This window comes from Penaeus vannamei, chromosome 8 (genome assembly GCF_042767895.1).
Source record: "Penaeus vannamei isolate JL-2024 chromosome 8, ASM4276789v1, whole genome shotgun sequence".
NCBI lineage: Eukaryota > Metazoa > Arthropoda > Malacostraca > Decapoda > Penaeidae > Penaeus > Penaeus vannamei.
In genome coordinates this window covers 45,646,738-45,669,237 of record NC_091556.1, presented here as the reverse complement: position 1 = coordinate 45,669,237, position 22,500 = coordinate 45,646,738, and the positions used below count along the sequence as shown (strand labels likewise).

Below are 22,500 nucleotides of genomic sequence, written 5' to 3'. Positions count from 1 at the left end.
GAAAGAGAAAGAAGAAGAAGAAGAGAAAAGCAAGACAGAAAGAGAGAGAGAGAAGAAGAGAAAGAGAGAAAGAAGAAAATGAGAGGAAACAAGACAGACAGAAAGACAGAAAGAGACAGAAAAAAGACAAAAGACAGAGAGAGAGAGAGAGAAAGAGAGAGAGAAAGCAAGAAAGAGCGAGAGAAGAAGGCAGAGAGCAAGAGCAGAAACAGACAGACAAATAGACAGACAGACAGACAGAGAAAGAAGGCAGAAAGCAAAGAAAGAAGAAAGAGAGAGAAAGAAAGAGAAGAGAGAAGAGAGAGAAAGAGAAGCAAGAAAGGAAGAAAGAAGAAAGAGAAAAAGAAGAAGAGAAGAAGAAGAAAGAAAAAGCAGAAAAGGAGAAAAAAAGAAGAAAGGGACAGAGAGAACGAAAGAAAGAAAGAAAGAAAGAAGAAAAACGAAAGAAAGAAAGAAAGAAAGAGCAAAGAGAGAAAGAAGGAAAGAAAGAAAGAAAGAAAAAGCAAGAAAAACAAGCAGACTTGATGAAGAAAAACAACGAAAGACAGACAGACGAAAGAAAGCAAAGAAAGAAGAAAGCAAGAAAGAGCAGAGAAAGCAAGAAAGAACGAGAACGGAAGCGAGAGAGAAAACGAAGAGGCAGACAGGCAGAGAGAGAGAAGAACGAAAGAACGAAGAGAAAGCAGAAAGAAACGAGAGAGAGAAAGCAAGAAAGAACGAACGAAGAAGAGGCTTCAAGAAGAATTTAGTCTCATTAATTAGCAGAAGAGTCTGAGTATCGGCTCGTTAAGTTTACTGAAAAACATCCACTGGGCTCAGGAAGAAAAAAAGAAGAAAAGAAAAATAAAACGCTTTACTTTTGAAAAAAAAATAATCATTTACTTTACTTAGCTTATTTTATTTTATTTTACACTTGCGAAAAAAGAAAAGAAAAACGAAACAAAAACGCTTTACTTTGCAGCAGAAAAAAAAGAAAGAAAGGAAAAAGGAAAAAGAAAGAAAAAAGAAAAAGGAAAGAAAAAAAAACGCGAAAAAAAGGAAAAAAGGAAAAGAAAAAGAAAAGGAAAAAATCAAGAAGAAAAAGAAAGAAAAAAAGAAGAAAGAAAAAAGAAAAAGAAAAACTTTTTTTTAAAAAAAAAGAAAGGAAAGAAAAAAAAAAAGAAAAAGAAAACTTTTTAGCAGAAAAAAGGAAAAGAAAAATCGGAAAAAGAAGGAAAGAAAGAAAGAAAAAAGAAAGAAGAAAGAAAAAAGAAGGAAAGAAGAAGTGGGAAGGAAGGAAAAGAAAGGAAGGAAAAAATCAGAAGAAAAAGGAAAGAAAAAAAGAAAGAAGAAAAAAAAAAAAAAGAAAAAGAAAAAGAAAAAAAGAAAGTGAAAAAAGAAAAAGAAGAAAAAAAGAAGAAGAAAAAGAAGAAAAAGAAAGAAAAGAAAGAAGAAAGAAAGGAAAGAAAGACAATAAGAAAAAAATAAAAAGCGAAAGAAGAAGAAAAGAAAAAATAATCAGCAGATATTACTTACAGCAGCGCAGACAGTGAAAATGAAGAAAGAAGGATGGAAGGAAGAACAATGGAAGAAGTCGAAAAAATCAACTTGCCAGATCAAAAAGAAGGAAGGGAGGAAGGAAAGAGAGAAAGAATGAAAGAAGGAAGAAAGGAAGGAAAGAAAGAAAAAAAGAAAGAAAGAAGGAAGGGAAGTAGATAAAAATAAAAAAATCATGGGTTCGAAAGGCTTTCAAACAAAAGAAAGCAAAAGGAGGAAAGGAGGAAGAAGTAAAGAAAGAACAAACCAAGAAATGAAGGAATAAGGAAAGACAGAATGAAAGGAGGGAAGGAAGGATTGAAATAGAGAAAACGAAAGAACGAAAGAAAGAAGGAAAGAAAGACACAAAAATAAAGACTGAAAGAGCGAAAGAAAGAGAGAGAGAAAGAAAGAAAGATGTTATGATGTTCCAAGGAGGAGATAATATTCATAATAATAATGAAAAGGAGAAGCCAATAACTTATATGAGAAATATATGGCTTTAGTTCTTTGATTTGTTTTATTACTAATGTTATCACTAATAATTGTAATGATTATTGTTATTGATATTATTGTTATTATTATTACTATTATTATTTTATTATTATTATTATTATTTTTATTATTGTTATTATTTTTAATATTAATAATATTATTTATATTATTATTATCATTATTATTTTTTTTTATGATCATCATCATATTCATTATTATTATTATTATTATTATTATTATTATTATTATTATTATTATTATTATTATCAATATTATTTTTTTTATTATCATCATCATCATTATTATTATTTTTTTTTATTAAAGTAAGGAAAGGAGTAGATACTTAAAACATGGGGGGGGAGGGGGGATCCCTCAGAAAGGCCAGATTTGCGACGCGAGACAAGAAGAAGGAGAAGAAGCATCCTGGGCCTCTTCAAGACGTCAATAGGGTTTCTGATTAACTTATCCTGATGACGTCACGGGCTCTCCTGGCCCTGATCTGGCCCTGGGAGGATGGCACTCGCGGTCACGTGTGCGCTGGCATAGTCGTATATTTTTTGAGTGATTTACGTTCATGTACGTATATATATATGTATATGACATGAATGCGCTCATATACGCGTACGTACGCGCACACTCACACTCACACTCTCACTCTCAATAATAAATAATGAAATATCGTCTTAAATATAAAATATAATTAATGAAAATATAAATAAATAAATAAATAAACAAACAAAATAAAATGACAAACAAACAAACAAACAAATAAACAAACAAACAAACAAATACTTTTACACACACACACACACACACACACACACACACACACACACACACACACACACACACACACACACACACACACACACACACACACACACACACAAACACACACACACAGCATGAAAGAGAAAGAAAAATAGAAAAAATAAAGAAAGGAAGCGGAAAGAAAGAGATTCCAAAAGAATTATCTTAAACATATTTTCTCCATGCCACCTTCTCTGGATCTGTTATATGCATGTGTGGCCTTGACTATTGCGTTCAAGTGCGTATTAATGCACATGTCAATATAAATGTAAATTTTGACTGACAAGCAATATTGCATATGAGTCTGTGTTCAGATAAAAAGGGAATAGAAATAGAAATAAATAAAATAAATAAATGAATAAAGAATAGAAAGAAAAACAGTGCAACATCTACATAAATTAATCAACAAATTCTGTTTACCGGTTTCCTATATTTATATATATATATATATATACATATATCTACTATATCTATTCTATATATATATATATTATATATGTATATATATATATATATATATATACTACCTTATATATAAACATTATACCTATATATATATATATATATATATATATATATATATATATATATATATACCTACATATATATTTATTTATATATATATATATACATATATATATATATATATATATATAAACATTTTATATATACTAACACTATATATATATATTTATATATATATCTATATATATATATATATATATATAATATATATATATATATATACTATTCTTCTCACATCATAACATCCTTCATATTAAATTATCTCGTCATTCCTTTCACTTTATCCTCGTTGTGTTAGCTTTGGATATGTTTTTGATCATTTTCTCTCTTCATTTAGTTATATATATATATATATATATATATATACATATAATATACATATATATATATATATATATACTATATATATATATATATACATTCTCATATATATATATATATATATATATTATATATACATATACACACTATATACATATAATATAATATATATATATATATATATATATTTTTATATATTATTTTCATATAAACCTTATATATATGTATACATATATATATATATATATATATATATATATATATATATATATATATATATATATATATATATATATATATATATGTCTCTCTATCTTGTCCTCATCCTTCTCTTCTCTATCATTGTATATGTGCTTTGAATATGTTTTGATATTTCTATGTATATTTGTTTCTATTCACTCATATATATACACTATATATATATATATTTATATATATTTATTCTTTACTATACCCTACTAATATTTTTATATATATATATACTATTATATATATATTTTTATCTCTTTCATCATCATATATATTATATATATATATATTAAATTTTACTTTTAAACATAAACATATATCTATCTATCATCCTCGCTCTCTTTTCTCCTCCTCCTCCTCATTCCTCCTCTCTCCTCCACCTCAGGCAGGCAGAGCAGCAATGCAGGACATTGCATTTACAGAATCGGAGTTGAGGCGATCTCGGGACCGCGTCAGGACCTCCTTCCGTCACGTTACTGCCAGTGCCTCGAGTGCCAACTTCGCGAGACGGCGGGAGTACGAATGGCACCGGTGCGGCAGGTGTTGGGGAAGGGTGGGGTGGGGTGAGGAGGGGGGGGTTTGGTATCTGGTTGGTGGCGCTGGGGACTGTTTGTGGCACTGTTAACTAATGGTGGCATTGTGAACTATGGTGGCACTGTGAATTGTTTGTGGCACCGTTAACTAATGGTGGCACTGTTAACTAATGGTGGCACTGTTAACTATGGTGGTACTGTAAACTGTTTGTGGCACTGTTAACTACTGGTGGCATTGTGAACTGTTGGTGGCACTGTAAACTATTTGTGGCACTGTTAACTACTGGTAGCACTGTGAATTGTTGGTGGCACTGTTCCCTAACGGTGGCACTTTAAACTGTAAGCGGCACTGTTACCTGTCGGTGGTATTATTGACAGTCGGTGTTGATAGCTAGTGGCACTATAGGATGTCAGTGGCACCGTTGACTGCCAATATGGAGAGCCGAATGTCCTGCACACGCGACTGATGAAATGAAAAAAAAAAAAAGTAATTGAAGTTTTATTAAAATCCTTCTTTATCGCTGATATTATTCTCTATTATTATCGTTATCTTTATTATTATTCACCATCATCATTATTTTCATCATTGTTATAATTATGATGATAATGGTAACGATTATGATAATGAAGATGTTAGTTTGATTAATCTCATTCCACTTTAATTAATCATAATATCGGTCATTAAAAATAACCGAATATAAACGTCATTAAATCTTGAATTATATATATATATATATATATATATATATATATATATATATATATATATATATATATATATATATATATATATATATATATATTACATGCCTATATATATATTAATATATATATATATTACTATTTATACATACATTATATATACTATATATATATGTATACATATATATCTTTATATACCTTACCTATAAGTTCTTTACAAATAATACTTTATATCTTATCTGAATTGTAACATGTTGTTATTAATTATTTATCATTATTTGCTGTATTTTTCCATATCGGGAATGAGTTTGTTGTTCTCTTCGTCTTTGTTGTTGGTGGTAGTTGTGGTTGTGATGTTGGTGCTGTTGTTGTCATTGTTATTGTTGGTAGTAGCGTTGTTGTAGTGGTGGTGGTGATGTGGTTGTTGTTGGTGGTGGTTGTGATGTTGGTGCTGTTGTTGTCATTGTTATTGTTGGTAGTGGCGTTGTTGTAATTGTCAGTGGTGGTGGTTGTGGTGGTGATGTTGGTGCTGCTGTTGTTGTTGTTGGCGGTGATGTAATTGTTATTGTTATTGTTGTTGCTGCTGGTGGTGGTAATGATGTTGTTATTGTTATTGTTGTTATCATTGTTGGTAGCGTCGTTGTTGCTGTTATTGGTGGTGATGTTGCAGTTGAAGTTGCTGATGTTATTACAGTATTGTTGTTGGTGGTGGTTGTGGTGGTGATGCTGGTGCAATTGTTGGTGGCGGTGATGTAGTTGTTGTTATCGTTGTTGATGGGAGTGATGATGTTATTGTTATTGTTGTTATTGCAGTTGATGTTATTGTTCTATTGTTGTTGTTGGCGACGGTGTTGTTGATGATAACGTTATTATTGGTGATATTATCATTATCGGTTGTAGCAACACCGTCCAAATGAATCTCGTTGGTGGCGGTTGTATTGCTGTTGTTGTTGTTGTTGTTGTTGTTGTTGTTGTCTCTCGCCTTCCGTCCCGTAACGATCGGCGGTTGTATTTCCGCCCTTATTGCCCTGCTTATTGACGGCTTGTGTCGGGCTCGAGGTTCAAGTTGGGGTTCAATCTCGCCCCGATGTCGGCTCCGCTCAAGGTTTTTTTTTCTATTTTTTTTTTTTTTTGATTCTTTTTCTAATGGCTGTTATTATTTTTTGTCTTTTTTGTCTTGTTGTTTTTTTCTCTATTTTTTATTATTATTGTTATTATTTTTTGTTTTTTATATATTGTTATTTTTTTTCTCTATTTTTTATTATTATTGTTATTATTTTTTGTCTTTTTCTATTTTTTCTATTTTTATTATTATTTTTATTACTTTTGTCTTTTGTATCTTGTTATTTTTTCTCTATTTTTATTATTATTGTTATTATTTTTGTCTTTCTGTCTTATTTGTTTTTTTCTCTCTATTTTTTGTTATTATTCTTATTATTATTTCTTGTCTTTTTCATCTTGTTATTTCTTTCTCTATTTTTTATTATTGTTATTATTATTTTTTTGTCTTTCTGACTTGTTTTTTTTCTCTATTTTTATTATTCTTGTTATTATTTCTTGTCTTTTCTGTCTTTGTTATTTCTTTCTCTATTTTTATTATTATTGTTGTGTGTTTTGTCTTTTCTATCTTGTTTTTTTCTCTATTTTTTATTATTATTTATTATTTTTGTCTTTTCTATCTTGTTGTTTTCTCTATTTTATTATTAATTTATTTATTATGTTTTGTCTTTCTGTCTTCTTATTTTTTTTTTTATTATTATTGTTATTATTTTTGTCTTTTCTGTCTTGTTATTTATTTTCTCTATTTTATTATTATTGTTATTATTTTTGTCTTTTCCATCTTTTTAGTTTTTTCTCTATTTTTATTATTATTGTTATTATTTTTGTCTTTTCTATCTTGTTACTTTTTCTATTTTGTATTATTATTGTTATTTTTTTTGTCTTTTTATTATCTTGTTATTTTTTCTCTATTTTTTGTTATTGTTATTTTTGTCTTTTCTATCACTTGTTTTTCTCTATTTTTTATTATTATTATTATTCTATTTTGTCTTTTCTGTCTTGTTATTTTCTATTTTTTGTCTTATTATTATTATTTTTGTCTTTCTATCTTGTTATTTTTTTCTCTATTTTTTTATTATTGTTGTTATTATTTCTGTCTTTTCTATCTTGTTTCTCTATTTTTTATTATTATTAATTATTATTTTTCATCTTTTGTATCCTTTTTTTCTATTTTTTATTATTATTGTTATTATTTTTTGTCTTTTGTATCTTTTTATTTTCTCTATTATTTTATTATTATTATTTATTATTTTTTTATGTCTTTTTCTATCTACATTTTTTCATATCTATTTTTATTATTATTGTTATTATTTTTGTCTTTTCTGTCTTGTTATTTTTCTCTATTTTTATTATTATTGTTATTATTTTTGTCTTTTCTATCTTGTTATTTTTTCTCTATTTTTTTATTCATTATTATTTCTTGTCTTTTCCTCTTGTTTTTTCTATTTTTATTATTATTGTTATTATTTTTTTGTCTTTCCTCCTTTGTTATTTTCTCTTACCTTATTATTATTCTTGTGTATTTTTTGTCTTTTGTATATCTACCATTTCTTTGTTGTTAAATTTCTGTTTGATTCAGTTTTGCTTTGCTTTGTCTTTTTTTTTTCACGTTTTTTTTTTTAGGGGTGGTGCTCACTTCACCTCCTCCCTCCCTCTGCTCTTATCTTCTTCTTCTTCTGCTTCTCTTCCCCCCTCGTTCCCCCTGCTCCCTCCTCCTTCTACAGTTCCTCCTTCCCTCTCTCCCTCTTCCATCCTTCCCGCCTTCCTCCTTCCCTCCTTCTTCTATCTAGCCCTATCCTTCCACCTCTCTTATCTTTCTCTCCCTCCCACTCTCTCTTCCTTTGTATATTCATTTGTCAATTTTTTCTGGTCTTGCCTTTTATTGAAAATTTCTTTCTCCTCTCAGTCCTTATTGCCTTGTCTCCTCCTCCTCCTCCTTCTCCTCCTCCTCCTACTCCTCCTCTCTCTCTGTCTGTCTCTCTCTCTCTCTCTGTCTGTCTCTCTCTCTCTCTGTCTGTCTCTCTCTCTCTCTGTCTCTCTCTCTGTCTCTCTCTCTGTCTCAGTCTCTGTCTCTCTCTTTCTCTCTTTATCGCTTTCTCTCTGTCGCTCTCTCTGTCTCTCTCTCTCTCTCTGTCTCTCTCTCTTCTCTCCCTCTCTATTATTATACCATCTGTCTCTCTCTTTTCTCTAACATATATAATATATCTCATTAAATATATATTTTATACACCTATTAAATCATATATATATACATTTCTTATATATTTAAATATATATATATATTTTTGTCTACCCACATATACTCTATATATATCCTATGTATATATATATATATATATACTTTACCCTTCTATACATATATATATATCTCTCTATAATCTTGTCTCCTCTCTGCTCTGGGAGAAATTAAACGTATGTCTCTTCGTGCTCTCTCTCTTCGTGTCTCTCTTGATCTCTATAACCTCCCTAGCTCTTTCTCTCTCTTTTCTCTATCTATTTCTCTATGTCATCTCTCATATATCTATCTTGATCTTCTATAGCTAGTATATATATAAATTATACATACATAATTATATATATATACACCATATATTTAACCTCAACGATCTTGTCCCAGCTCAAGTCATCTGTCTTATCTACATATCACATAAATATATATATATATATATATATATATATATATATATATATATATATATATATATATATATATATATATATATATCTCTCTCTCTCTTTCTCTCCCTCTCTCTCCTCCCTCCCTCTATCTATCCCTGTCTCTCTGTTTATTTTTCTTCTTCCTTTCATCTCGTCTTCTTCCCTTTCTCATTTCTCCCCATCATTTGTTTGTACAAGATTTCTCCAGGATTCTGCTGTGTTGATGGAGTTTCTCTCTCCTCCTTCCTTCTTCTGTGTGGCCTTTTGCTATGTATTCTTCGTTACTTTATCTCAGTAACCTGTCCCATTTCTTTCTACTTATATCTTTCTCTTTCTCTATTTCTTTTCTCTTTTGTTTCATATAACACTAAAACATACATTCTTCTTTCTATTTCTTTCTTATATATATATATATATATATATATATATATATATATATATATATATATATATATATATATATATATATATATATATATATATATATATATACCATATCTCTCTGCCTCCTCCCTCTCTCTGCTCCTCTCTCTCTCCTCCCTCTCTCTCCCTCTCCCTGTCTTTCTCTCTTTTTCTTTCTCTTTTTCTCTCTCTCTCTTTCTTTCTCTCTCTCTCTATCGCTCTCTTGCTTCTTCAGTTTCATCATCATCTTTTTTTTTACCATTATCATGATTTGTTTACCATTTTTGGCTATCTGCATTATTAACCATCTCCTCGTTGTCTTATCTCCAAAATATTTACAATTTAAGTAATAATACCTCACTGTTTTCTGTTTTCTTATCATTTCTTTCCTTGTATTTAGATAATTATTTTGTAAGTCATTAACGTCAATTAAGCTAGCTGCTCCGTTGATTAGGATTCTCATTAAGCTAATTACTGCCATTAGTACTTGTCACTAATTATTGTTATTTGTAAATCGGAATTAATTACTGTCTTTAGGCTCGAATCTTCACATTAAATCTCGAGCATAAGACTAATTACCATCATTAGTAAGAATTGCAATACTCGTTAGTTAAGAGTACACCACATACCACTAATTAAGCGTCATTAGTGTTCAATCCAGTCCTTAGTACACCCCCAAAAACAGCGTTAATTACCCCCATTAATGTTCATCTCTTTGATTACCTTTGCCGTCATGAGAGTCAGTCTAAGATTTCGTTGCTGTCATCTTGGAAATACTAATGACATTGTGGGAGTTTCGGTGCAATGTTGAAGAGTGCTTGCAATGCTCCGGGATTTGTTTTTTTTTTTAAGTTGTTTCTTTACCTTATTTTATTCTATCTTTTCAGAGTCTATGACATTTGTCTTTTATACCTGTGAATGTCTCTCTCTCTCTTTCTCTGAATCTCTCTCTCTCTCTCTCTCTCTTTCTCTGAATCTCTCTCTCTCTCTCTCTTTCTCTGAATCTCTCTCTCTCTGTCTCTGCTGAATCTCTCTCTCTCTCTCCTCTCTTTCTCTGAATCTCCTCTCTCTCTCTTTCTTTCTCAGTCTCTCTCTTTCTCTGAGATCTCTTTATATATATATATATATATATATATATATATATATATATATATATATATATATATATATATATATATACATAACCTTTATATATATATATATATATATATATATATATATATATATATATATATACATATACATGTACATATATATATATATAAATATATATACATATATATAAACATGTATATATCTCCATCATCTCTTGTGTTTTTAAGACATATATCATACACTTTTTTCCTTCTTCTCTTTTCTCTTTTTTTTCTTTTTGTGTTTGTTTCTTGGTCTCGGAGTTTGCCTTCGCGTCTCTTTGGGGGAATTTCTTGCCTCTGATTTGTTTGTTTTTGTTGTTTGTTTTTGTTGTTCTTGTCTTGAGTTTGTTTGTTTTTGTTGTTCTTGTTTTTGAGTTTGTTTGTTTTTGTTGTTTCTTGTTTTGAGTTTGTTTGTTTGTTCATTTTTAAGGTTTGTTTGTTTTGTTCTTGTCTTACAAGTTTAATTTGTTTTTGTTCTTGTCATAAGTTTGTTTGTTTTTGTTCTTGTCATTGATTTGTTTTGTTTATTTCTTGTCTTAATTTGTTTGTTTTTGTTGTTCTTGTCTTGAGTTTGTTTGTTTTTGTTGTTTGTTTTTGTTGTTCTTGTCTTAAGTTTGTTTGTTTTTGTTCTTGTTTTAAGGTTTGTTTGTTTTTGTTCTTGTCTTAAGTTTGTTTGTTTTTGTTCTTGTCTTAAGTTTGTTTGTTTTTGTTCTTGTCTTAAGTTTGTTTGTTTTTGTTCTTGTCTTAAGTTTGTTTGTTTTTGTTCTTGTCTTAAGTTTGTTTTTGTTCTTGTCTTAAGTTTGTTTGTTTTTGTTCTTCTTGTTTTGAGTTTGTTTTTGGCTTTTGGTGTGTTTGTTTGCGAGGTGAGTTTTAATTATTATTGTTTTGATTATTGTTATTATTATTATTGTCGTCATTATTACCATTGTTATTGTTATTATCATTATCATCATTATTATTGTTATTGTTAAATTATTGTTTTAATTATTATTATTGTTATTGTCGTCATTATTACCATTGTTATTGGTATTATCATTATCATCCTTATTATTGTTATTGGTGAGAGATAATCATAGTCATCATCATTATTAGCATCATCATCAACATTATCACCATCATCATCACCATCATCATCACTATCATCATCATCACCACCATTATCATCATCATTATCACCATCATCATTATTACCATCATCATCATTATCACCATCAGCATCACCATCACCACCACCATCATCATCATTATCATCATCATCATCATTATCACCATCATCATCATTCATCATAGTGTCAATAAATAATCTATATACCATCAATCATCATCATTGTTATCGATGAGATATAATTTATTCTTTGTCAAATTTTAGATTTAAAATGAATTCATATTTTCTAATCACCCTACTTTCTTTTTAATCTGAAAAGGAAATTGAATGATAATTCCAGATTTCCCTGGACTTTTAACTCTCTTTGATTCTTTAAGCATCGCCATTTATATTTATATGCATTCCGCCCTCTTTCGCTCTTCTCTCTCTCTCTGTTTCTGCTGTTTTATTCTTTCTCTTTCTTATTCCTCTCTTAAATTTCTCTCTTCTCTTCTCCGAATGCGCTTCTCGATTCTCTTTTCTTTTCGTTTGTTTTTTTGTTTATTGTTTTTTTCTTTCTTGTTTTTCCTTACTCTCCTCTCTCTTTTTTTTTCTCTCTTCTACTTCTACTTCTTCTCTCTTCACCCTCTTCTCATTTCTTCTCTTGTCTCTTCCTCTGCCTTTCTCTTCCTTACTTTTATCTACCCTCTCTCCTTCTCTCTTTCTTTTCTTCTTCTTTTCTCCCTCTTTCTGCTCCCTCTCCTCTCCCACTTTCCCCTTTCTCCCCTCCCTTCTCCTCCCTCTCCCCTCCTCATTCTTATCTTTCCCCCCTTCTCTCCCTCCCTCTTTGTTCCTCTTCTCCCTCTCCCTCTCTCTCTCTCCTCCTTCTCTCTTCCCTTTCGTCTCCTTTGCCTACTCGTTCCCGTTCTTCTCTCTCCCCTCCCCCCTCCCTCCTCCTCCCTCACCCTTCCTCATCCCTCCTTCCTCCTCCCTCCTTCCTCCTCCCTCCCCCCTCTTTCTCCTCTCTCGCTTCTCCTTCATCCCCCCTCCCCTTCCTCCCCCTCCCTCCTCCACCTCTCCCCTCTCTTCCTCCCTCCTCTCTGTCGGTCAAGATGAAACGCAGTTTCTAACTGTAAACACTAGGAGGATCCGACGCATAATAAACCCAGCGAAGCGAGAGGAAGGAAGACCTTGAGGCAGAAAACGGAAGATGAAAAAATCAGATGAATAAGAGTAAAATCGTCAGGTAAGTAGGAGTAGGGTAGGAGTAGGAGCAGGTAGAATTGATGAGTGAATGGGTAGGAGTAGGGTAGGGTAGGGTAGTCAGGAGTAGGGTAGGTAAATTGGGAGTGGGAACAAGTGGAGTGGGGTGGGAGAGAGAAGAGAGAAGGGAAAAGAGAGAAGAGGGGAAAAAAACTGGGAAGGGAGGGGGAGAGGGAGATGAAGATGAAGAATGGGAAGGGAGAGAAAAGCGAGTAAAGAAGGAGACGAGGAGGGGAAGGGTGAGAGAAAGGGAACAGAAAGAGGGAGAAAGAGATACCATTCGACAAAGATAGAGAGAAAGAACAACAGCATCATGGCGCAGCAAGCAATATCGCCACCACTATCACCCTTACACATAGCAGCCACAGCCAAACCACAACACCTGCACCACCAGCGCAACAACACAACCACCACCACAACTACAACACCACCACCATCAACAAAACAACCACAACAACAACAGCAACAACAACAACACAACTACCACCACCAACAACAACAACAAAATCAACCACCACCACCACCACCAACAACAACAACAAAATCAACAACACCAACACAACAACAAAATCGAAAACCACCACCACCACCACCACAAGTACAACAACAAAATCCGCACCAACAAAACAACACCACAACTGTAACACCACCAACAACAACAACAGCAAGCGCACCAAGAAGTCTACACAGGTCGACGTCTTCCCTTCAAGATAACCTCATCACGAGATTTCAGGAAAGAACCGCAGGGTCAGTGTAGGCCGCTCCCCCTCCCCTCCCCCCAGCACCCCCACACACCCCACCCTCCACCTCCCACACACCAACACACCCCCTCCCGGTTCTGGCAGTGAAGGAGTGATGAGCCCTTCCCCCTCTTTACCCCACACACCCCTCCCTCCATGATCCACCCCCTCCACCCTCCACCCCCCACACACCCCACACCCCCTCCCGGTTCTGGTGAGGAGTGAAGGGTGAAGCAAGGCATTCTGGAGGGTGCAGTGACTCTGGGGAAGTTGGCACTACGAGGGAGGGGCGCTGGTCTGGGCAAGGAAGGAGGAAGGAAAGGGGGAGTGGGGGAAGATGGGGATAAGGAGGAGGAAAAGGGAAGGAAGAAGAGGGAAAAGGGGGAGGGTGGGAGGAGGAAAGAAGAAAGAGGAGGAGGAGGAAAGGGAGGAGGAGGAGGTGGGGGAAGAAAGAGAGAAAGAGAAGAGGTGAAGGAAGGTGGAGAAAAGGAGATGGAGATGGAGATGGAGAGGTAGAGGGGAGGAGAAGAGGACAAGAGAGGAGAGAGAGAAAAGGAGAAAGGAGAAAGGAAGGAAGGAGAAGGAAGAGAGAAAGAGAAGGGAAAAGGAAGGAAAGAGGAAGGCAGAAGGAAAGGAAAGGGAAGAAGAGGAAGGAAGGAAAGGAAGGAAGAAGGAAAGGAAAGGAAGAAGAAGAAGGAAGGAAGGAAGGCGGAAGGAAGGAAGAGAGAGGTAGAGTGAGAGAAGGAGAAGGAGAGGAGAGAGCAGGAGTGGAAGGAAACAGGAAGGAGGAGGAGGAGAAAGAAGAAAGAAAGAGAAAGAGTGGAAGAGGAAGGCAAGCAATGAGTGAGTGAGAGATTGTGGTAAACAAATATATATTATATATATGTATATATATATATATATATATATATATATATATATATATATATATATATGTGTGTGTGTGTGTGTGTGTGTGTGTGTGTGTGTGTGTGTGTGTGTGTGTGTGTGTGTCTATATATGTTCCAGCATTTATTCACATTTAAAATTCCTCGTTTGAAACAGGTCCTGCAATCTCAAGCTCCTCCACGCCCTCTGCCTGCCTTCGCTCCGTGACTCAGGGCGTGACTCAGGGCGTGACTTAGGGCGTGACTCAGGGCGTGACTTTGGCCGTGACTTAGGGCGTGACTTTGGCCGTGACCTAGGGCGTGACTCAAGACGTGACTTTGGCCGTGACTCAGGGCGTGACTTTGGCCGTGACTTTGGGCGTGACTCAGGGCGTGACTTTGGCCGTGACCTAGGGCGTGACTCAAGGCGTGACTTTGGCCGTGACTCAGGGCGTGACTTAGGGCGTGACTCAGGGCGTGACTTAGGGCGTGACTCAGGGCGTGACTTAGGGCGTGACTCAGGACGTGACTTAGGGCGTGAATTAGGGCGTGACTCAGGGCGTGACTTAAGGCGTGACTCAGGGCGTGACTTTGGCCGTGACTCAGGGCGTGACTTAGGACGTGATTCAGGGCGTGACTTAGGACGTGACTCAGGGCGTGACTCAGGGCGTGACTCTACGTCGATTTGGCGTCGAGGCGTATAATGTCATGGATAAGTTGATGGGGATTTTGGTCCTTAAATTGGAGGGGATGGATGGGGCTGCATGTTATTTCATGAGGAGGAGGGGGAGGGGGGTGAACGGGTAGGTACACGGACGGACGCACGGAAGCACGCACGCACACACACACACATACACACACACACACACACACACACACACACACACACACACACACACACACACACACACACACACACACACACACACACATACACACATACACACACACACACACACACACACACACACACACACACACACACACACACACACACACACACACACACACACACACACACATACCCCACACTACACACACATTTACTCCCCACCTATATATACCACACACATACATACACACAAACATATATTCACATATACTGTACATGTATATATATATATATATATATATATATATATATATATATATATAATATAACATATATAAACATGCTGCCCACCACACATGACCCATATCCACAGCCAGTAATAGCGCCATTCCCACCCAAAACCATCAGGATCATTTGATGAAACGACAACCTTATCACTATGGCGCCAGGTATCATGAGCGAATCGGTTAGCTTCACCAGACATCAGGTTTCAGCATAATGGAGTTTATTCATTTTTATTGTTAGTTATTTGATTTTTACTTATTTATTTGTTTGTTTATTTATTTATTTTATTTTTATATTCTTCATTTATTTCTTATTTAATTGCCACACTTATTCATTTATTTATTTATTATTATTATTATTATTAATGTATTATTTTTGCGAAAAGAAGGAAGAATTCAGAAGGAAAGGAAGGGTAGAGGAAGGAAAGTGAAGGAGAGGAAAAGGGAAAGTCTTATTAAACATTAATATTGTTATTTGTTATTATTATTATAATTATCATTATTATATTCATATATTAAATTCTTTTATTTTATTTTATTAATATTGATATGATTCTTTCTTCAATATTTTTTTATTATTAATATTTACACTAATACATCTTTATCAATGTATGTATTCCTTCATTCTTTATTATTATTCAATTAATATTATAATCATAAATTATTGATAAATTAATTTATTATTATAATATATTATTATAATCTACATTATAATATTTCTATTATTCATTTATTTTATTATTATTTAATATTATTATTATTATTAATTCTATTATTTAATTAATTATTTATAATTATCAAATATTAATTCTTATTAATATAATAAATATTATTATTATTATTCATAAGGTTATTATTAATAATATATTATATTATAATAATAATGATGATAATCGTTATTAATATATCATTAATATAATTTTTATTATTAATTTATTATTAATATTATTAAGTAACAGTAGTGACTAATATATTAAATATATAAATGAAAATAATGATAGTCATTTGATAAATAAATATAAAACTTAATAAATAATAATATTTTTATTTAATCCTATTTTTATATTAATAATAATTTTGTATATATTCCATTTTTCATAATTTAATATTAACCTTTTTAGATGTATTATTTATTAATGTATATTCTTTTACAGTCTTCTTTTTCTCACTCTTCTCCTCGACTATGCCAACTTTATATCGTCATAAATCTCATATCCTCACACATCACATATCTCACTCACATGCTCATCTATCTCACTCATATCCCTTTTTGCCTCTAGTTCTCTCCATTCCTCCTCACTCCACCTCCTCATCTCCTCCTCCTCCTCCCCGACATGCATCTCATCTCAGGCAAATAAGTGTGGGCGCAGCTGCTCCTTGATTACAAATTTCTCAACCTCACTTCCTTCCCCCTCTCCCCCCCCCTCCCTTCTCCCTCCCCCTCCCTCACATCCCCACCTCCTTCTCCTTCCTCCTCTCTACCCCCTCCCCCTTCTTTCCCTTTTCTTCTCCCTCCTTCCTCCCCCTCTTCCTGATCTGCCTGACCCGTGCTTTCCCCCTCTTCTCCCTCCTTCCTCTTCCTCTTCCCCTTCCCCCTCCCCTACCTTTTCCCTCCTTCCCCTCCTTCCCTCCTTCCCTCTTCCCTTCCCCGTCCCCCTCTTCCCCTTCCCCTCCTATCCTTCCCACCCCTCCCTTCCCCTCCCTCCTTCCCATCCCCTTCCCCTTCCTTTCCCTCTTCCCTTCCCCTCCCCTCCCTTCCTGCTCCCCTTCCCCTTCTTTCCCTCTTCCCTTCCCCTCCCCTCCTTCCCATCCCCTTCCCTTCTTTCCCTCCTTCCCCTTCTGCCCTCTTCCTTCCCTCCCCTCCCTCTCTTCCCTCCTTCCTGATCCACCCAGCCTTCACTCCTGCTTCGATGCATTTGTCCCCCATCACTCTCACCTGTTTTTTGACACCTGTGCTTTTGAAGTCACACTCATTAATTACCTGGGCTGCCCTCCCTCGTTAGCCTCGCTCTCGCCTTTTTGCCAGCTGGGAATAAGGGTGGGTTCTGTTTGTCTTAGGGACAGGGGTCGTGTATGTATAAACGAGGGAGAGGAGGAAGGGAGAAGGAAAGAAGGAAGGAGAAGGAAGGAAGGAGGAAAGAAAGAGGAAAGGAGGAGGAAGGAAGGAAGGAAGGAAGGAAGGAAGGAAGGAAGGAAAATAGGAAGGAAGGAAGGAAGGAAGAAAGAGAGAGAAAGAGAAAGAGAGAGATAGAGGGAGGGAGGGAGGGAGAGAGAGAGAGAAAGAGAGGGAGAGAGAGAGAGAGACATATAGACAGACAGACAGACAAACAAACAGAAAGTAGATAGACAGGAAGACAAACTAAATTATGTTCTAAATATGTAGAATAATGATTAGATTATGCAAATAAGATGTAAAAGTTAATTTTAGTATTATTCATATATATATATATATATATATATATATATATATATATATATATTTATTTATATTTATATATTTATTTGTTTATCTAATTATTTCTAATTCAGAATCCCTCTCCACCCTTTTTCTTTTCTTTTTTTCATTTACATATTTATTTATATATATATATATTTATTTGTTCATCTAAATATTAATTTGTTTATCTAATTATTATTAATTTAGAATTCCCTCTCTCCCTTTTTTTCTTTTTTTTTCGTTTACATATTTATTTATATCTATATTTATATATTCATTTGTTTATGTGATTAATTCTAATTCAGATTTCCCTCCTCCAGTTCTTTGTTATATTTTTATTTTTTTCATTTACATATTTATTTATATATTTATATATTTATTTGTTTATCTAATTATCTCTAATTCAGATTTTCCTCCCCCGTTTTTTTTCTTTTTTTCATTTATATATTTATTTATATCTTTATATATTTATTTGTTTATCTAATTATTTCTAACATAGTTTCCCTCCCTAATTTCTTTGTTTATTTCTTTTTTCGTTTACATATTTATTTATATATTTATATATTTATTTGTTCATCTGATTATTTCTATATATTTTTTTGTTTATCTAATTATCTCTAATTCAGATTCTCCCTCCCCCCGTTCTCTTTTCTTTTCTTTTTTTTTTCTTTTTCTTTTTTCTTTTTTCCCCCTCGTTGTGGCCCCCTTTTCCTATGCCACATTAATTTTGTAACTTATTGCTGTGCTTATTTCGATTGAAATTTATTAGTGGATTTTCCATTAGCGAAATTGTATCATTATTTTTTATTTTATTTTATTACTTTGTGTTTTGTAGCCATGTTTGTTTTTGGGATTTTGTGTTTTTTTATGAGGGGGGATATATGTTGTTATTGTTGAGATGAAAACATTATCCTTGTTATTTTTCTTCCTCTGTCTCTCTGTCTCTCTCTCGTTTTCTCTTTGTCTCTTTTCTATTATACTGATATATATCTGTGTATATATATATATATATATATATACGTGTATATATATGTATATATATATATATATATATATATATATATATGTGTAAATAAATAACATCGTAAAAATATGTCTGCTCTCTCCCCTCTCCCTCTCCCTCTCCACTCTCCACACCACCCTTGTCACCCACGCCCATCACTTGACCCCACGTGTGGCCCCGGGCGTTAGTCACGGGCGTAAGAGAGCGTGGGCGTGGGCGGCATCAGTACGATAGATCAGCAGAAACTCCGAAGGGTGGGAGGAGGAAGGAAAACTCTGAGGAAGAAGGAAGAATAGGAGGAACAGGGAGAATATAGAGGAAGAAGGGAAAATGGAAGAAGAAAGGAAGAGCATAAGAAAGAAGAGGGAGAATAGGAGGAAAGAGGGGAGAATAGGGAAGAGGAGAATAGGAAGAGGGAGAATAGGGGAAGAGGGAGAATAGGAGAAGAGGGGAATAGGAGAAAGAGGGAGAGAATAGGAGAAGAGAATAGGGGGAAGAGGAGAATAAGGGAAGGGGAGAATGAAAGGGAGAGAGAGGAGGAAGTGAAGAATATAGGAAAAATATGGAGAGAAAAATGAAAGAGACATAGACAGAGACAGAGACATAAAGAAAAAGAAGAAGAAAAACAGAAGAGACAAGACAAGCAAAAATAATAGACAGACAGAATACAAAAACACAAGACACACAACAGAAACCAACAACAGCAACCTGAATATCTAACAAAGACTACTTCAAGAAAAACACAAAACAATAACAAAAACAAAAAGCAACAAATAACAAAAAACAACAAGAAACAACAACAACAAAAGAACAGTATACTAACAAAAAACACAAAAAAACACACATAAAAAACAATCAACAAAAACATCAACCCCCCTCCTTCCTTCCCTCCTCCCCCCCATCCCTAAGCACCGCCCCCCCAATCCCCCCCCCCCCCAGCAGCATCAGCATCCGTCCCGTTGCACAGAGAGAAGTCTGTTCACTTTACTGCACAGGTGGCGCCCCTGGCCAGCCTGGACCAGGGGAGGGCCAGGAGGTGTTGCATCCCCTCCTTCCCTCTCCCTCTCCCTCTCCCTCCCTCATCACGGATTGTCTCAACACTTTCTTAAGATGCCAATCGTATTTTCTTTCGGTTTCATCACACACACTTCGTTCTGTTTTTGTTCCTTTTTTTCTTGTTGTTTTTGTTGCGTGGGATTTATCTGTCGCTTTGGTTTGTGTTTGTAAGTTTAGATCGTTTTTTTTCTTAGTCTATTTCATAATTTGTGTTTTGTGTTTTCCTTCAAGTGTGTTTCTGTATTTTTTGTTTGTTTGTTTGTTGATTGTTGTTTATTATCAGTATTAGTAGTATTACTATCATTATCGTTATCGTTATTATTGATATCATTTTATTATTATTACTATTACTATTATTATTGTTATTATTATTATTTATTATTATTACTGTTATTATTTTATAATTACTATTAGTATTATTTTATTATTATTATTATTATTATTATTATTATTATTATTATTATTATTATCATTATTGATATTATTATTATTATTATTATTATTATTATTATTATTATTATTGTTACTATTACTATTAGTGTTATTATCATCATTATCATTATTATTATTGTATGAATGCAAAGTATCTCCATCTTCGCCTCTATCAGTTTCTCTCTCCTCTCCTCCTTTTCTTCTTCCTCTTCTCCAGTTCCATCTTTCCTTTCGTCTCGTTCGCTTCTCTCCTCTTCCTCTTCCTCCTCCTTCGTTCTTCGTCTCACCGACTTCCGCATCGACTCGCCATTCTTTTTATTTTCTCTATCTCCCGTTTCTTGTTTTTTTCCCTACCTCCTTTCTCCTCTCTCCTTCCTTCGTTTTCTTCAAAAATAGTCACTCTCACTTCTTCTTTTTTTCCTCCTTTGTCTTTTTTCTTCGTTTTCTTCTTCTTCTCCATCATCTTCTTCTCCTCCTCCTTCTTCTTCTTCTTCTTCTTTATTTTTGCTTTATCTTTCCTGTTCTTGTTTTTCGTGTTCTTCTTTATTTTTGTTTCTTCGTCTGCTTCTTCTTAGTCTTTTTTTTCTCTTTTCGTTCTTTTCACTGCTTATATTTATGTTTACTTCACCTATTTTTAAAATCTACTTCTCCTCCTTCTTCCTCCTACTACTTCTTTCTCCTTCTTTCTTTTCTACATTTTCTCCTCTTTTCCTCTTTCTTCTCCCCCTCCCTCTTTCCCTTCTCCCTTTCCCTTTTCATCTCCATATATATTGAAATAAGTAATTGGAAAATCGGAAGTAAAAAAAGAAGAAAAATAAAGCATAGGATTTCGCCAATTATCCTCAGTATAAGGGGAATTTTTGTTCACTTCACTTATATTTGTCGGGATATCAGGGCACTGGGTTTTAGATCAGTGAAGAAATAGGGGGAGAGGGAGAGGGAGAGAGAGGAAGGAGAGGGAGGAGGGATGGAGGAGAGATGGAGAGGGAGAGAGAGGAAGAAGAGGGAAAGGGAGAGGGAGGGAGGAGGAGGAGGGATGGAGAGGGAGAGAGATGTGGGAGATGGAAAGGTAGAGGGAGGAGGGGTGGAGAGGGAGAGAGAGAGAAGGAGAGAGGAGAAAGGTAGAGGAGGAGAGGAGGGATGGAGAGATGGAGAGAGAGGGAGAGAGAGGAAGGAGAGGGAAAGGTAGAGGGACGAGGGATGGAGAGAGGAGAGAGAGGGAAAGGGAGAAGGAGGAAGGAAGGAGAGGTGGAGAGAGGGAAAGGGAGAAGGAGGAGGGATGGAGAGGAGGAGAGAGGGAAAGGGAGAAGGAGGAGAGATGGAGAGGGAGAGAGAGGAAGGAGAGGGAAAGGGAGAGGGAGGGATGAGGGATGGAGAGGGAGAGAGAGGAAGGGGAGGGAAAGGTAGAGGGAGGAGGGATGGAGAGGGAGAGAGAGGGAAAGGAGAAGAAGGGAAGGAAGGAGAGGGGGAGAGAGGGAAAGGGGAGAAGGAGGAGGGATGGAGAGGGAGAGAGAGGGAAAAGAAGAGGGAGGGGAGAGTGGTAGGATAAGAGGAATTATTTGTGTGCGTGTGCCGTGTGTGTGTCTATGTGTGTGTGTGTGTGTGTGTGTACATATATACATGCATACATACATGTATATAAACAGAATAAAGTAGCAAATAATATTAGGGAAACCACGACCGATTCAATTAATTAATTAAACTTTATTATTTTTTCAATTAAGCATTATTATCAGTTTATTTTATTACCAATTAATTTATTATCAATATAATCCATTATCAATTAATTTATTATCAATATAATCTATTATCAATTAATTTATTATCAATATAATCCATTATCAATTAATTTATTATCAATATAATCCATTATCAATTAATTTATTATCAATTGATTTATAATCAATACATATATTATCAGTTAAGCTTTATTGTATTATTATATATTTATTAAAGCTTCAATTAAGCTTTATTATCACAAATTATTATTGCTCGTTAAGTAAAAAGCGCGTTTGCGTGTGAATATCTTTCCTGTTTGATAGGTCATGCAATTAAATTAATGAGATGATATAATACTCTCATGTAACCGGGGTATTAA

General features: G+C 34.3%; 1 protein-coding gene across 1 annotated transcript; it reads left to right on the top strand.

The window, feature by feature from the left end:
- Window positions 1-4,315: 4,315 nt before the first annotated feature.
- On the top strand, window positions 4,316-15,062 carry LOC138862382 (octapeptide-repeat protein T2-like). The gene is made up of 2 exons (XM_070124127.1): window positions 4,316-4,446; window positions 14,537-15,062. Exons 1-2 carry the CDS (start codon window positions 4,316-4,318, stop codon window positions 15,060-15,062), a joined length of 657 nt encoding a protein of 218 aa, XP_069980228.1.
- The last annotated feature ends 7,438 nt before the right edge of the window (window positions 15,063-22,500 follow it).

Coding starts and splice junctions, on each gene's coding strand:
- LOC138862382 (XM_070124127.1), top strand. CDS start 4,316: ATGCAGGACATTGCATTTACAGAATCGGAGTTGAGGCGATCTCGGGAC. Junction 4,447..14,536: donor CGGGAGTACGAATGGCACCG/GTGCGGCAGGTG, acceptor CGTTTGAAACAG/GTCCTGCAATCTCAAGCTCC.